Source organism: Dreissena polymorpha, chromosome 2, assembly GCF_020536995.1.
Source record: "Dreissena polymorpha isolate Duluth1 chromosome 2, UMN_Dpol_1.0, whole genome shotgun sequence".
NCBI lineage: Eukaryota > Metazoa > Mollusca > Bivalvia > Myida > Dreissenidae > Dreissena > Dreissena polymorpha.
This window is the reverse complement of record NC_068356.1, coordinates 45924588-45940769: the sequence shown is the minus strand read 5'-3', so window position 1 is coordinate 45940769 and position 16182 is coordinate 45924588. Positions and strand designations below refer to the sequence as shown.

General features: G+C 35.5%; 1 protein-coding gene across 3 annotated transcripts; it reads left to right on the top strand.

The window, feature by feature from the left end:
- The first annotated feature begins 6148 nt into the window (after positions 1 to 6148).
- LOC127866901 (uncharacterized) lies at positions 6149 to 15489 on the top strand. 3 transcript variants are annotated; one of them, XM_052407752.1, is made up of 6 exons: positions 6149 to 6400; positions 9303 to 9488; positions 11255 to 11451; positions 11857 to 12155; positions 12410 to 12592; positions 12710 to 15489. In XM_052407752.1, the coding sequence occupies exons 2-6, from the start codon at positions 9303 to 9305 to the stop codon at positions 13150 to 13152; spliced, it is 1308 nt and encodes a 435-aa protein (XP_052263712.1). In that variant the 5' UTR covers positions 6149 to 6400; the 3' UTR covers positions 13153 to 15489. The 3 variants fall into 3 exon arrangements, with proteins under 3 accessions (XP_052263712.1, XP_052263713.1, XP_052263711.1); XM_052407753.1 differs by lacking the exon at positions 6149 to 6400 and adding an exon at positions 7139 to 7498; XM_052407751.1 differs by lacking the exon at positions 6149 to 6400 and adding an exon at positions 7141 to 7494.
- The last annotated feature ends 693 nt before the right edge of the window (positions 15490 to 16182 follow it).

Genomic DNA, 16182 nt, shown 5'->3' with positions numbered 1-16182 from the left:
TATTGGCCGCTTTAAGAACCCTTGCTCCCCTTATCTAAAATTCTGCTATAAGTTCAATTGAACACAGTCGTGTTGATCCACATGAACCGTTGTATTTTCAATTCTCTTAATCTCAATTTACCACTTAAAAACAAGTTTATTATTCAGACAATTATTTTCTATCGTCACTTAAAATATAATACTTCAGAAATAAGCATTTGAATCTTATATAAAATGTACACTTATAGTATTAATTATATAAATTAATAGTAATAAGATGTTTGAAAACGAACAATGCCATTGGTTATATTTCACAGGTGTATGTAATTACGTTATGCATAGATTCCCAATGTGTCGGGCTTGACAATGCAAATTGATTCGTGCTTCAAAATGTTTGGTTAGAATAGCCATAATATACATAAATGCATTTCAGGTAGAAGATAACATTCGGTTTTCAGAGTGCCCAATTTGTTGAAAGTCTCTGTTATCCGAAGTGCCCTTTATCGGGAATCAAAGTATCCGCAACTTCATGAATAGCACCTATTAAAACATGCTCTATCTCCGTTTATATTTCTTTGAATACTATCAAAATTTCAGCAAATGAAGCACAGTGATTACTCTACATGCTGGAATATCAAACAATTTCTTGCAATATTTCAAAGTAGTTTTATTTTGTTGAAATGTTTACTGTTCATCCAGTTTATGCTGTTTTCCTACCGAATTTTCTTTTTTTTTGGGAAAAATCTACCATTCTTCCGTGATGTTTTTCTTTGCAATAGAAGAGGATACACCATTTATAAACTCGACCATGCGCCTTGTCTAAAAAAACTAATGTTTATGATATAACTTTTAAAAAACCTGATGAACTTACCTCTCGCGCATGGCCTTTGTATCGCCAATTTTGAATTATTGTTGTGAAATATGTTGTTTTGCGAATGACTTATCAATTGAGACATTACATATGAGATTTTGCAAAAAACTGCTCGGTGTGAAGAAAACTACTCAGAACGATTTTATATATGGCGAATTAGGCAGAGTATCTTTTAAAACTATTCATATGTATAAGGCTATTAAATATTGGTTACGAATTCTTCAAACGAAAGAAAATAAGTATATTCTTCTTGTGTATAATTTATTAAAGAATGATTTAGAATTGTATCCCAGTAAAACAAATTGGTGCACCTTATTGAAGAACTTATTATGTTCGCTTGGTTTTGTTGATGCCTGGACTTTTCAAGGTGAAGGTAATAATGACATGTTTCTATATATTGTAAAGCAGAGATTAAATGACCAATTTATACAGAACTGGTACGCCAGATTAACTCAGTCTAGTAGAGCTTTATTCTACAACACAATTTCATCTTTTAGATTTCAACCATATCTCGAATGTTTTATTATTAGTAAGTTTTGTCAATCGTTTTCTCGTTTTCGAGTCTCAACGCATAGATTGCATGTTGAGGCTGGTCGATGGACCAGACCTTTGAGTACCCCAATAAGTGATAGAAAATGTGCAAGGTGCAATACAATTGAGGATGAATATCATTTTGTTATGGAATGTGTAATGTATACTGACATTAGGAAAAAATATATTGGCAGAAAATATTGGTTTAGACCTAGCATGGCTAAATTTGTAGATCTTATAAAGTCAGAAAATGAGAATATACTTAGAAACTTAGGAACCTATATTCATAAAGCATTTATTATTAGAAATGAGGTAATGTATAGAAATTGACATGGTAAAATTGATGCAAAATGTGTTTCGTGTGATACTGTAAATACATGCTTTCCATGTGTTTCTTTGTACTTGAATTGTATATATTTCATGTTTTCATTGTGTTTCTGCTGAAACTGTTAATATGTCTGATGTACTATATATGTTACTTGGTATATTACAGAAACCATACGCAAACTATGTTTACATGTTTGTTGGTTACTGTTACATACATTTTGTAATACGGATAATAAATATGATATGAGGCCTTTATGCCGTTTTAATTGTTAAGTATACCAGACTATGATAGCGTTGCTATTTACAACTGTAATGTATTGTAGCGAAATACGATTACATCATTACATTTACATGCATTTTTCTATTACGTTTAATAGATATGACATGTTGCATTAATACCCTTTGTATTATTATATTTACCAGGCTATACTAGCGTTGCTCTGTACAACTTTAAAGTATCGTGGTGTAACCTGTGAAAACAAATAAAGTTCTGTTCTGTTCTGTTCTGTTCTAATCTGAAATTGTTAAAGCAAAGTTAATTCTGCTGTTTATGTTATATCACACCATATAAGCGTTCTATCGTATGAATTGATATGACAAAAACATCTATAATGTCTGTCTTACTCGTTAAATCATAATGTAGTTCAAGATCTTACAATTAATATATTATAACGTGTCATTATAAGTCTAGTTTCCACAATATTTGTCTTACATGTTTCTTTCGGTAAGACAAATATATGAAAAGTGGTTATTAATTGTTAAGTACAGATGTTAGTGATAGCAGTTGCCTATGATATCAGTCTTACATTTTCGTTTCGGTAAGGCATATATATCTATGGCACTCTTAATGTTAATTCCATTGATGTTATAATACCCTCTGTGATAGAGATATAATTCATACAAGTTAAATGATTAAACTATATTATATTTTTGTATTTAAAGGTTTCTTTGCGATTGGTTATTTTACTTGTTTTTTCGTAACAGTAAAATTGAACTAAATTTATAAACATATCCGAAGAGGTCGATGTAGAGAAACCATTTAATGCAGGATAAAGTGGTGTAATATGGCATATTTATGTAAATGTGTATATATAACTACTCTTTTGTCATTGTTTGTTAAATCGATGTATATGTTTAGAATACAGCCCTAAAAGGCTTCTTTTAAACAACATACTATCATGCTTATATGATGCTATTTGATAGTACGAAACAAGTCAGGATAAATGTATGCTACATTTTAAAAACCAATTTCTATGTTTCTAAATTGTTAATAAAATATCATCTAGTAATCGGTACAAGGACACAAATAAATATAGGCAGCTATACTACCCAAAGTTGTTGATTGAAAAACCTCTAGGATAAGAACATATTGTATAATAGTTTAAAATAGATTGGTTAAATGCTTAGAAAACGTTTCAGAATTATCTTGCATGTATGTTTTTTTAAATATTGTTCCCAAAGTGATCTTCTCCAAATATTGGAAACATACAACTACAACTTTTGTTAAAATTTTGTATTCTAGTCTACACTGTTCGTCAACACTTGTATTGTATATGTCCTCGTGGGCTTAAATGCCTTTTTGGATTGAAATAAACTGTCTGTCTGTCTGTCTGTCTGTTTTTATCTGGTATCGAAGTGTCATCTGTTATCAAAGTATCCGGACCTTAAATATGTTATTAATTACGCGTGTTAGAAGTGCAGTAAACCTTGCTTGACTGACGTTCAGGTTTGCTTTCTCTTTTTTTTAAAAACTATAGTATCAGCCCTTGCATATAAGTATTTTGAAAATTTGAGATAATCTAGGTCTGTTGTCGCGATCCTCGCAAATCAATATTTTAACTACGGTACCATCGGTACGACACATATAGATAGATATGGGTACACACATAGGTAGATCACGACAAAAACGGGTCACTCAATAGAGCTCAAATCCCCCAATGATATTTAAAAGAGGAAAATAAATGTTGCTTTTTGACAGTTGGGCTTATTCGAGGAAAGATTGCGCGTGGACATAACTACATTCTATTATTGTAACTCATTTAATGCAGAACAGAACAAATAATTCATTTCGACTTTATTATGCCATCGTCATAAACACACATTGCAATAACAGCATGCGTTTCAATTACAAGCAAAACATACATATATTTCGAAGATAGATTAAAATAAAAAAAATTGGAGTTCAACGTGTTTTCGTGAGAATGTCGCATGAATGAAATTAAAACATATTGATAACATAATGTCAAAACGCAGTTTAATAATTACACAATGATTGCATTATCCTGTACGTGTTTTCTAGGTGAAAATAATTATATTATATACAACATATCTAAGACGGACATTTTCCCGCTATAATTTAATAAGAACCTATTTTAACTTTAAACATATTTTATTTCCAAGTAATGACATTGTACAAATATATACATTGGTCCATACATATATAATGAAAAAAAGGGTTAGACCTGAAGTTTTTCAACATTATCGGGAGTCTTTCCCTTGCAACAGTTTTAACATGTTGTAATGGTGACAGACTTACATAAAATATTAAGAACCTATGCATACAGGCTCAGCTGTAACAATGTTTGAATAGAGTGTGAAACAGATCATACCTGTTCAAATATGTATCAATTACCGTTTGAGCTAGGTTGTGGATCTCGGCCTATTGACCGATTTAAAATTGAGCACACATACAATATATAAAGAACTTATACACTAAATGAATTATTTTAGTCATCGAAGCAATCCGTTACAAATTGTGATATTCGAATTTAAAGACGTATCATAACATCCTGCGAGATTTTTTGTGGCCTATTATTTCTAACTGTTTGTTGACACATTTTGTGTGGACAACAAAGAACAATGATCCAAATTTCCATAGGACGCAATTAAATGGAGAACCTAAAGAATTATGTTTTTCTATCAAGAGTATGTGCACATTTTGATGCGGGTTTGTTTGTTTTTAGGAAAATACCGTCAATGTATCTTTAATTATTATCGACTGTACTTGAAAAACAGTTTTGTTCATCATTTAATAAGTCCATCATTTAGGTTCATGTATTTCATGTATGTTTACTAGGAGATGATAACCCTTTTTACCTAACCAATAAGGATAACAAACAAATCAAAACAGACCAGGACATATAGTGTGCAATTCTTAGTATTTAAATAAACGTAAAGTAAACAATAACTTGGCTCGAAGGAATAAATGATGATCACACTGATTCTATGCCGCTTGATTACATCCAAAGTGCAATACACAACAGCCTATATGAATATTAGCCTATTTATGCTCTACATATGGATTAATTTGTGATAAATATCTTCTGAACAATTCGTTTGCTTGAAGTGCTGTCATCGAGATAAGGCAACTGAAGAAATGTATTTATGGCCTCGGAGTTAAGCACTCAAATAATGGTAATTAGGAAACATGCAATTTAAATACAAATTAAGTGATGCGACAATAACTTTTTACGTTTCTATGCTCATGTAAAGCGTTTTTATATAGGTTTTAACCCATTTATTCCTAGTGGACTTTCCAATCCTTCTAAATTTGATCAATTTATTTCCAAAACTAGGGATGTCTAGTGTATTTATTTCTATCTTTAGAATACAGAAATTCCTTTAAGCAAACAGCGCAGACCCTGATGAGCCGCCGCATCATGCGGCGTCTCATCTGGGTCTACGTTGTTGCCAAGGCGTTTTTTCTAGACGCTAGGCATAAATGGGTTAATACCTAAAGAGAACATATTTAACCGCAACGACATACCCACTACGCTACAAAGGGGTAGTACAGACGTTTGACACAACTATGACAACAAATATTATACAAAGCACAACATGGTCCCTATTCGCGTTGTCGTACTAAGGCCGAGATCAAAAAGATTCAAAAATACTTTTTTTTCTCTAGTTTGAAGGATTTGTTCAACGAAAAATAATATTTTTTTGCACCATATTTATAATAAAATGATTTGTTATAGAGCCCCCCCCCCCCCACACACACACACGTGCGTATTGTAAAGAAAAATAAACAAACACGATATATGTTAATAAAACACATCTCGCCGGTTTACTTAGCCTTCACATTTTTCCCTATGTCGCAAATAAACAAACATATGTTTCTTAGCCCGAGTGGTATTTCGTTTTCTAGACAGTGAATAGTTTGAATAAAGTAATAAAACGTAGGCCTAACTACAGTTAAATGCCCAAGACCACGCGCGAAAAATAATCACAAGCGTGTTTGCCTTTATGATAGAAGTGTACAGTTTCTAGATCAGTCCAATACAAACAAATATACATGTTTACAAACAATTATCGGAATGTTTCAGAAATTCCCCTTGATATTAAAGCAATTAATCATTGAAAAATAGTTTAAACCATCCGGTTGTCAACAAAGATCACGTGTTAAGTCGATGATGCAATACTGTCAAGTACTAACAACTCAGGTGACTGCTAACTACATGTTATACGATATGACCCAGACGGGTTTTGATAATGTTGTATTCAACATACTACAAACGCGTGATCCGGTTTTTTTTAATTGGTCGCGTTAGCGGACAGCTAAATTTACAGAGCATATTTTGCAAATCAGTATGTGCTTAGAAGCCTTAAGTACGGTAAGAACCACAACTCACTCTGCAAGGGACGATTACCGCTGCCTGTCTGCAGCAGACGACAAATGATTCTGCTCTAGCAGTGAGTGTATATACTTTTTTTAAATCAGAGTTTATTTACAGGTCCTACCGGCCTCTTCACGAGGTCTTTGAGGTACCCTCTAGCAGTGAGTTTATATACCAGCTTATTAGTCGACATTGGCCAGGCTAGTGTTTATCATTGAAATCTGTACATATTGGCTGCTTTCAGGGAAAACGGGGCTTAATGCACGTCAAAATAAGATTAGCCCGTGCAATGCGCACAAGCTAATCAAGGAAGACAACAGCAAACAAATGTAGTGCCTTCAGCGCTTTGATTACGTTTACTACGATACATGTGCACTTCTACACATAGTACCGACTCTGGATATAAATTAAATTGATGTAAATTCATCAGTATTACACACGCCTAATACTCCTATATTATTAAATCAGCCAAGCCAAATATTTAGATTTAAAAATGGTCTTACAAATAGTTTTGCAATTCTTGCGAGATCTGCATTTGACTGTATAAAGCTACTGCAACGCTTAAAGATAGTTGCAATAATACAACTTCCAGCTATATTGACCCTCCGGGTACGCTCTGAGCTGTACGTATGTACTCATAAAAGCTCATAGCATTCAAGAAGAACTACGCTTAAAGATTATCAGCAACAGTATTTCATATCAAGGTGAAAAGTAATTGAGTTGAATAGATATAGTATTTTTCAGAAAATAACGACTTCTGATATAATAAACAGTTTACTCCAGAAGTATCACATAGTTTGAAACATGGAAATACCGAAAAAAATGGTCAATTCATGTATAAGAAAGAAAAATGAGTACAGAATATTAAGAAAATACTATTAAGTCTTTATGTTAAGAAATATGCATGTCATCTGCTTATAGTACATAACAGCCCCGATATTCAACCAAGCTCGATAGTCTCAATTCATTTTTCATGTGCTTAAATACTCATGGGTAGATCGAGAGCGTGAATCGGAATTCCGGATTATGAACAGACGACATGCGCGAACAATAATCGACGACTGTTTTACGCACAATGTTTACAAACATTGTAGTATTTTCCATTGAACGTGAAAAGTGAATCTGTGAAGCTTAAAAGTAAAAGGCTGCGACATTGAAAAATAACTCATGGTAAGTAAGTATACGAGTTGCTCTAAATGTTTAAACGTTGTAACTTGTATATGTTTTTAACTTTCTTATTTAAAGAAATGATGTTTTATTATCTGTTTTTTGTTTTGTTTATCCTCGTGTGTTCACATGATTATTACCTAACATATTTGTTAAAATATCCCTGTGTTCAAGCACTTAAATATTGAATGTGAGATCGAATCATTTTGATGGGTTTGAAAGTTGATATAATATACATACGTAATTTGTTGACAATTAATTAACGTAGGACTAGTTTGAACTGAACAATAATTGTCGTGTACTTTACGGGTGTAGGGCTGTGGCAGTATTGAATGGCTTCGTTCAGTATCTCGTCCATGCACAGTAAAGTATCGTCTATCATCACCAGCACAGTGAAGTAATACGGACCGTGCTTTTTGAAAAGGGGGTTTAATGCCTGTGTGTAAAGTGTCGTCCCAGATTAGCCTGTGTAGTCCGTACAGGCTTATCAGGGACGACACTTTCCGCCTAAACTGGATTTTTGCTAAGTAGAGACTTTCTGTTATCGAAAAATACTATAACAGCGGAAAGTGTCGTCCCTGATTAGCTTGTGCGGACTGCACAGGCTAATCTGGGTCGACACTTTACGCACATGCTATACACCCCCTTTTCACAGAGCACGGTCCATATTACAAATTTTGAGTTTGTGGTGTTGAGTTGTCTCTTCAATTTTTAGTTGGTTCAATTTATGATTTACGAGCCTTCACCATTACGTTGGTTCTAGTTATAGTAGAAGATTTTCCGTAGTTGTTGGGTTGTCTCAAAACAAACGGTTAATACAGCCTTGTAGCGTTTTTTGTAGGTCACATTCACGTTTCGTGTTGTATTTTTGTCTCCATAATATGCATGGGTTAATTTGTATGGTAACAAGATATTGGTTACTTAATAAGTTCAATGTTACATCTCATGAAGTTAATACCCAAACTGAATGTGTCTTGGATTACTTCACGAAATTGAGCGCTGATAGAGAAATGGGATCCCCGAAAATTGTGAGTCATTGTCACAAGGCGGGGGGGGGGGGGGGGTTAAGTAAAGCTGTGTTTTTTACGAGTGCAATTTTGTTATCCATAACAATTTGCAACATGTGAGTAAATGTTAAGTTATAATGGTGTCGGCGTTTCGATGCACTGTCAACTGACCTGACAATATAGCTTTTTGCGACCGCACTCCGTTTTTATTCAAGATTTGGTTGTTAAATAAAATTGCGCAAATATGTTGAAGGTAAGAGGAAAAACTTGATTCGGTTTTCATCGATGTTAGCTCGAGTTGACATTTCACTTTATCTAAGTATATACATATAGGATCTGGCACGAGTTGTCATATCATACCATATTTTATTAAAGGCCCGATTAAAGGAGTTCAGGAATTTTGTTAGTAAGCGAGCCTGTATCGAGCTTACTAACGAATTTCCTGGACGAGTTTAATAAAATATGGTATGATATGACAACGAGTGTCAGATCTTGTTTATCACATGCTTTTAATTGAGCAAATTAAATAAATATTTACGCAAACATAATGATGAATCCCGAATGTTGTTTACATTTCGTGACGTCATTTGACGTTGCAACGTCATTTCAGCAAAATAACAAAATGCGATTGGTCAATAAACGAAAACTAAGCAAATGAAAACGCTTAAAAATGTTACATATTACACATGTGTAATATAAAAAATATAGAATGGTTATATTAAATGAGAAACAGGCTATGGATAGTGATAAAGTCATATATTCGATAGAGCAATATTGTATCAAGTACCGTCCGTTTATTTTCAGATGCTGTCAAATACAGCATCGTGCATAATCTATGTGGCGGCATGTTGTCATGCAGTTCAGGGGATGCTGATCAGATGCACAGGGAACACTCGCTATTTACTGTCCTCAAGGATGGGGGAATGGGACTCGGGAACATGTGAGGCGTGCCCGCGTTGTGACGGAGGAGGGTTCGTGTATAATCGGACTGTAAGTATAATGCATTCTATGTTTCCGCATATCTATACGTAATACAACAAATGTAACGCGTTGTTTGAGGCGCTGCATGAGATATAGCTCAAGAAAATTTAACCATCGACATACTATGTACAACTAGGCCACCATCGTTGGTTGACGTGGCGAGAGTTTCATTGCAATATTACCGAATCGAACTTGACTGCTTGATCAAAATTGTCAACACCACTTTCGATTTCCGTTTAACATGTTTTGTTAGTACCCTACCGGTGAAACCGGAGGGGACTTATGGTTTGCGCTCTGTGTGTCAGTCTGTCTTCAGTCCGTCACACTTTTCTGGATCCTGCGATAACTTTAAAAGTTCTTCATATTTTTCATGAAATTTGAAACATGGATAGATTGTAATATGGAGATTATGCACGTCATTTCAATGTGTTCCTACGTCAAAAATTATTGTTGCTATGGCAACAAATAGACTAGAAATATTGCTGAAAATGGTGGAGGTTCACCGATAGGGGACTTTTATTGCTTGGCAATAGTCTTGTTTAATAAGTCATACCTGACCCGCGTGTTTAATATTGATTTGTATTCGAGTATTCCATGTCCATGTATTAAATGTAAAATGCAAAAAAGGTTAAAAATCAAGAGAATTCTGATTTTCTCCAAAACGGAAAATGATTTTAATACTGCAAATAGGTTAAAAGTCACATGACCGTAAAATACCGCGTGATTATCATTAAAAAAAATAATTTCGAGTTTGGGCGATAACCGTCACATTGTGTAACGAAACCGTTATTTAGATGTGTGTTTAGATAGTTTTGTCAAAAGTTAGCTATATTGATGTACTATGATCCATCTATCTTATTATGTTGCCTATTTAGAAAGTTCAACAATAAAAACATTTTTGGGATGTGTTTTGTGTGTACTATCGATTAACTGTCAGATTCTGGTAGACATTATATGTTTTTTCCCATAACTTTATGTCGCACAAAATCAGAATATATAAAAAGAGTAATTTTCAGTTATGGCAGCTATAGCAAATAAAACATGATTTTTTAACCGGATAAATCATCTTTCGTAATACCTTAGTGTGTCAGTAGCCATTGAAAAAATGTTGTTTTTTCCCGAATACTATTGTCTTTATGAATGTTTACACAATATCTATCATTTAATATCGTTTCAAAGTTTATTACTGAAAAAAAAAGAAATCGGTATTGTATATTGAGCGACTGAGGGTGTCCTTTGTATATGTTGTTAACAAGGCACTAAGCCAAAGGACATATCAACTAAAATCGTGTGTAAAATCTAAGTAGCATTTGAAAAATGTATTCTACCGGATAATATTGTGAGTATGAATCACAAGATCTTACATTTTCAAGTTGATTACTGCGCATAATGAAAAAAAGGTTTTGTGTAATTGAACGACTGTGGATATCCGTTGAAATTTTTGTCAATAAGGCACTACGCCAAAGGACATATCAACTAAAATTTAGAATAAAAAGTTTAAAGGTACATTATTCTTCGTAAAATTTGTCTTTCCGTCCGTGCGATACAAATCCTTTGAATAATCTGAGGGATTGACGTCCGGAGATCGCAAACAATTAAAACGGTTATTCTACAACATTTAGTTATTTTCCCACCTAATATATAAGATCTACATTATTAATGTGTTATGCGAATTAGAAGTTTTTACTGATTTCCATTTAAAGATGAAAGGACAATGTTTGCGAAACCCTGAACAAACTTTATCAGGATTATTAAAATATTTGTATTCCTTAAAGCTACCGCGCCAGAAAGATCCTATTTACGGATTCACTTCATGTTATCCATGCGTTCCTTGTCCGATTGGGCAATACCGGGAGGCCGGGTCGTTTCCCGTGTGTAACCAGTGCGTGAAATCATGTGCCGCAGTGAACAGGTTCGAGTCCCGACCCTGCGGCGGCTCCTCGCCTGGCTATTGCGGGGAGTGTTTCGACGGGTAGGTGTCTGTAAACGGCCCCCAAAACTCGTGTATCGTCTCAGGTACCTCATTCCTGGTATCACATCATGATTAGCATTGATATATGATCATTAATGTGTCTTTGAGCGCTCGTTTCATGTACTTCCGTAATCATTTCCTGAAGTTAGTCATGTGTTAAGCTGACGATGTTGTCGTGGTTGTGATGACAAGGATGACGTTTACTGATATTGCTTATGATTATTGTTTCTGTTCTTGTTGTTGTTGCCAATGAATACAGTCCTTGATGCTTCTATTCTGCTGCTAACGATGATGTTGATGACATAAGTAAGATGAAATTAAACTATTCGACATATTCACGTTTGTGCAATAATGTTTTGCATGTACATCTATATTGATCACAATATTTTTATTTCACTGTTTTAGATACGTTGCTCTCGCCAACGCTGCAGAGGGTGAATGTTTGAAAACACCCGAGACTACACAACGGTCCACTGATAAATCCCTTCCAGAGGCCGCGACATACCAATCCCCTCCTGTACCATCTGAAGGCGCGACGTCTCACTGGGTATCGATAGACACAACGGCCGTAGAGATCAACGCCAGAGCCGAGGCCAGTATCAACATTGATGGGGGTACCGTAGTCGGGAGTCTTGCTGCGAGCATTTTTATGTGCGTTTTGGTTGTTGTGGGCATGAAATGTATCCGTAAAAGATCGCAATCAGGTGAGTTGGTTTTAGCTATCCGTTATCAATTTGCAATCATGCAATATTGATAAAACAATCGTTTGCAATCATTGTATTTTGTCCGTGATAGAACCTGTAGCCTGTTATAAGTTTATAGTTTTCACCATCGCGAAACGTAATGCTAGCAATTGATACTGTATATAGTTATGATAATGATATTCAGAACACATCATTTCGTAAATCAGGAAGATTTGTTCAGCCCGTTGCTGATACTGTAATATGTAATGTTGAAGGACGAGGCCCAACGACCGGAACCTCTGCTAGCGAGGAAAACACAGCCTTTATCCAAACGGCCCCAGTCAGCAAGGCGACACTGAACACTAGCCGTTATTCGCTGAGTAACCAGGTGGAGGTGGATGCCGTGCCGGATGTGCGCAGGGAGGCACCGGAATTGGTGACTGGTAGTCAGTTAGAAGGTACGTTTACGGAAAATAACTGGCGCGAAATCGATCACGTGCGATATGAACTGACAAACATACCCAGCATTCATCTTGTCAAATAGTAATTATTGAAGTATTGATTTCATATTTCAGCCCTCCTTCAATTAGCTCACAGAAGAACCTATCCCAGTCATGTGCTCACCCTCGACGATCCCTTCACTAAACAGTGTATCACCCACATCGCGACGAACATCGGAGGAGAAGCGAACCGACGCGACGTGTTCCGCGCGCTGAACATCATACCGGCGGTTTACGAGCCGGAAGAGGAAAAGTGGCTGAGGGACAAACACAATTATCCTGATTTTATATACACTGTTCTGCAGTCGTGGCTAGTGCAAAATACAGGGACAAAAGTAGCCGATCTTGCTCATCTTTGCCGCTGCCTAGAGCGGTCTAATCTGACTGTAATTTCTGATGCATTGACTTCTATGCACTTTGCTCAAGCTACACGATCTCAGGCGGCCGGTAGTGCTAGCTCAGAACGAGGTCAAATGGACACGGCGTCGAAAGCTTCTTATTTAGACCCATCCGTGTGAGTTTTTTTTTTCGGCCTAGCTGTTTAAACCTGCTTTTCAACTTAAATGACCTTTACATAACGCCACAGCAGACCCGAATGAGAACACTGCATTCATTTCATGGGCTGATTTGAGCATAATCCCCAGGAACATTGGAAACATCACCGCGTCTTTGTAGCATAGGATGTAACACTTATCAATGTAGGGGAATGCGGACTACCCCCCCCCCCCCCCGGTAACACTTATCAATGTAGGGGAATGCGGACTACCCCCCCCCCCCCGGTTACTCTCTGTATGTTTATTTAGGCCCAGTTACAATTACGGATTACCGGCATATTAAATCCCCAAGAATTTCAGGGTCAGTACTGGGTTAATGAATCCTCAGAGGAAGTCGGAATGTGTTGTTTTTTTCAACGCCTTATGTTGATCACACAGTATTGCTTTCATGATATCAAATAATAAGAATTTAAGGGAAAGAAATCAATGAAAACCTATCGGTAAATCCCATTTGTCTTGCATTGTGCCACAAAACTACCGAAATGGTATATGGTCCATGATAGAAGGGGAATCGTTTAATTATAGCCACACATGTGTGACGAACGCGGTCAGAATGGCTGAAAATCTTTCCTGCAAGCCAGAATATGCTACCGAAATTTTGCCACTTTGCTAGAAAAGATTTTAAAAGACCCGCGTAATGCGGAAACGGGACTTATGCAATATGCTGCCAAAGTAGCCCCAGTCCAGCCTGCGCATCCGAGCAGTCTTGTCAAGCTATGCATACTGAGGAGGAATACTCAGGAGATATCACGAAACCTTGTGGAAAGCGTAGCTCTTGAACAGACTGTGCAAGCGCGCAGGCTGGACTTTAGCCATGCTGGCTGCATATGCAATAAGACTAATTCCGCATGACGCGGATGTACGTGCACTTCATGACAAAAATTTACTGAGGTGGATATGCAACTGTAAAGTGCAAACAGAACACAACACTACTTAAATCTTATTTTTTCATTTAATGACTAAGACAAGTAAATTTCCTACCTTAATCCCAAAGTCAGGATATACGCCGAATATTTTTTAAAGATATTTCTTGTTTTTGATTAAATATTTTTGACATCATCAACGTCTTGTGACAAGGACATATTAAGGAGTATAAGCTTTAATTGAGAGTCGTATTTAATTCATTTGCCACACCTTCTTTGAATTATACGATAAAGATATCGGAAGATGAATTTTAATTTGTGTTCGGAAAATATTCCCATAATTATCTCTTCAAAACAATGTACCAAAAATGATCACAATAATAAGTGCAATTGTTTGTGGCAAGTGCTTCGCAAATTCGTTAACCATAGGTTTTACATGCAGCGTAAGTGCTTGACAATACGTTAACCCGCGATAGAGTTTTGTAGTGTACATAACTATTTCATATGAAACTTGTTTTTACCAGTGCATTTGCGCGATGTAGGCCTGAACATTATGAAATGTGTTAAGAACACACGTGCGAGTGACTTTCTTAGTGGGTTTATATAATTCTGCATTGACGTCAGTGCAGACGTACAGGAAGTATTTAATTGCTACATAATTGTGATGCAATGTATGTGTCTTGTGACCATATTGCAGCATGTTTGACCTGTTACGTTGATGTGCTCTCTTTGTTTACAACTCAAATGTGTTCCATGAGCAGGTACTATGCTTACTTCTGAATCTTAATGCATTCTTTTATGTTTTTTTACATTTATGATATGAGTCGTGTTCTGAGAAAACTGGACATAGTGCATGTGCGTAAAGTGTCTTGCCAGATTAGCCTGTGCAGTTCGCACAGGCTAATCAGGGACGACACTTTCCGCTTTTTATGACATTTTTCGTTTAAATGAAGTCTCTTTCTAGCAAAAATTCAATTTAGACAGGAAAGTGTCGTCCCTGATTAGCCTGTGCGAACTGCACAGGCTAATCTGGGACGACCCTTTACGCACATGCATTATGCCCAGTTTTCTCAGAACACGACTCATATAAACCTTGCTCTGGGAAAACGGTTCTTAATGCATGAACAGGCTAATCTGGGACGACCCATTACGCACATTTATAAAGCCCAGTTTTCCCAAAGCGAGGCTCAACTATATTTCTTTTTCTCATACACGTTTTGAATTTGCTCCGGCCTTTCTGTCTTTCAAAATTTCTGTGATGATATCTTCGCATTAAATTTTTATGATCTTTTTGGAACTTTATTCGTAACATTTTGAATTCTTATTTTATATTACCATTTTCGATGTTATGGTCTTATACGATCTGTAACTGTACAAATTATTGAATAATACTGTTGATGTTTATATTTTTGTTAATAAAATACATTTGCAAAACTATGGCGGTGGAGTTTCTTTCTTTCTGTGTATACTCGTAATGGAGTTTCAAACTGTTCCTGATTGTATTTAGTTTTTCGTTTGTACTATCAGACCAAGTATTCATAAACTCTAACGGAAAAATAAAGTCGTACTTAAATAAAGTTACTTATATTAAAGTAAAATAAGAAAAAACAACAGTATTTCCTAGATTTGAATAAATGACATGTTTGCAAAACTAAAGAACATTACTTGACAGTCATTGAAAAAGAGTATTTTCTTACGGTTATTGCTTAAGTCTTGTTTTCCGGTACAGGTCCGTGATTTGATTCACAAAACTGCATCTTCAATTATCGTAGCATAATTAAATGAATGAAACTGCCAACGGTTTACACAATAAGTATGACATGAAATGCATTCACTCCAACTTAAACAAGTTATGTAAGTAAGATTTTGCAATTAGAGTTGAACGATCATCGGTTTTTAAGTTTTAAACATTAGTTGCACGATAATTTATGTTATTTAATGGTCTACAAATGATATCATTACTTGGAAGTTGCACAGTTCGAGCGTTTTACCCCAACCTTTTCTCTTTTGAACGAATATAATTATATGTGTTCAAACGTCATTTGTTGAATTCATACGTTAAAACAATCGATTATATTTGACATTGTTTTTATTAAAATACATATTATTTCGATGTTTAGAATTTAATTAT

Excerpts from the sequence above, each read along its gene's own strand:
- LOC127866901 (XM_052407751.1), top strand. Across the intron at positions 12,156-12,409 it reads CCGTAAAAGATCGCAATCAG|GACGAGGCCCAACGACCGGA; the intron begins GTGAGTTGGTTT and ends GTAATGTTGAAG. Across the intron at positions 12,593-12,709 it reads GACTGGTAGTCAGTTAGAAG|CCCTCCTTCAATTAGCTCAC; the intron begins GTACGTTTACGG and ends TTCATATTTCAG.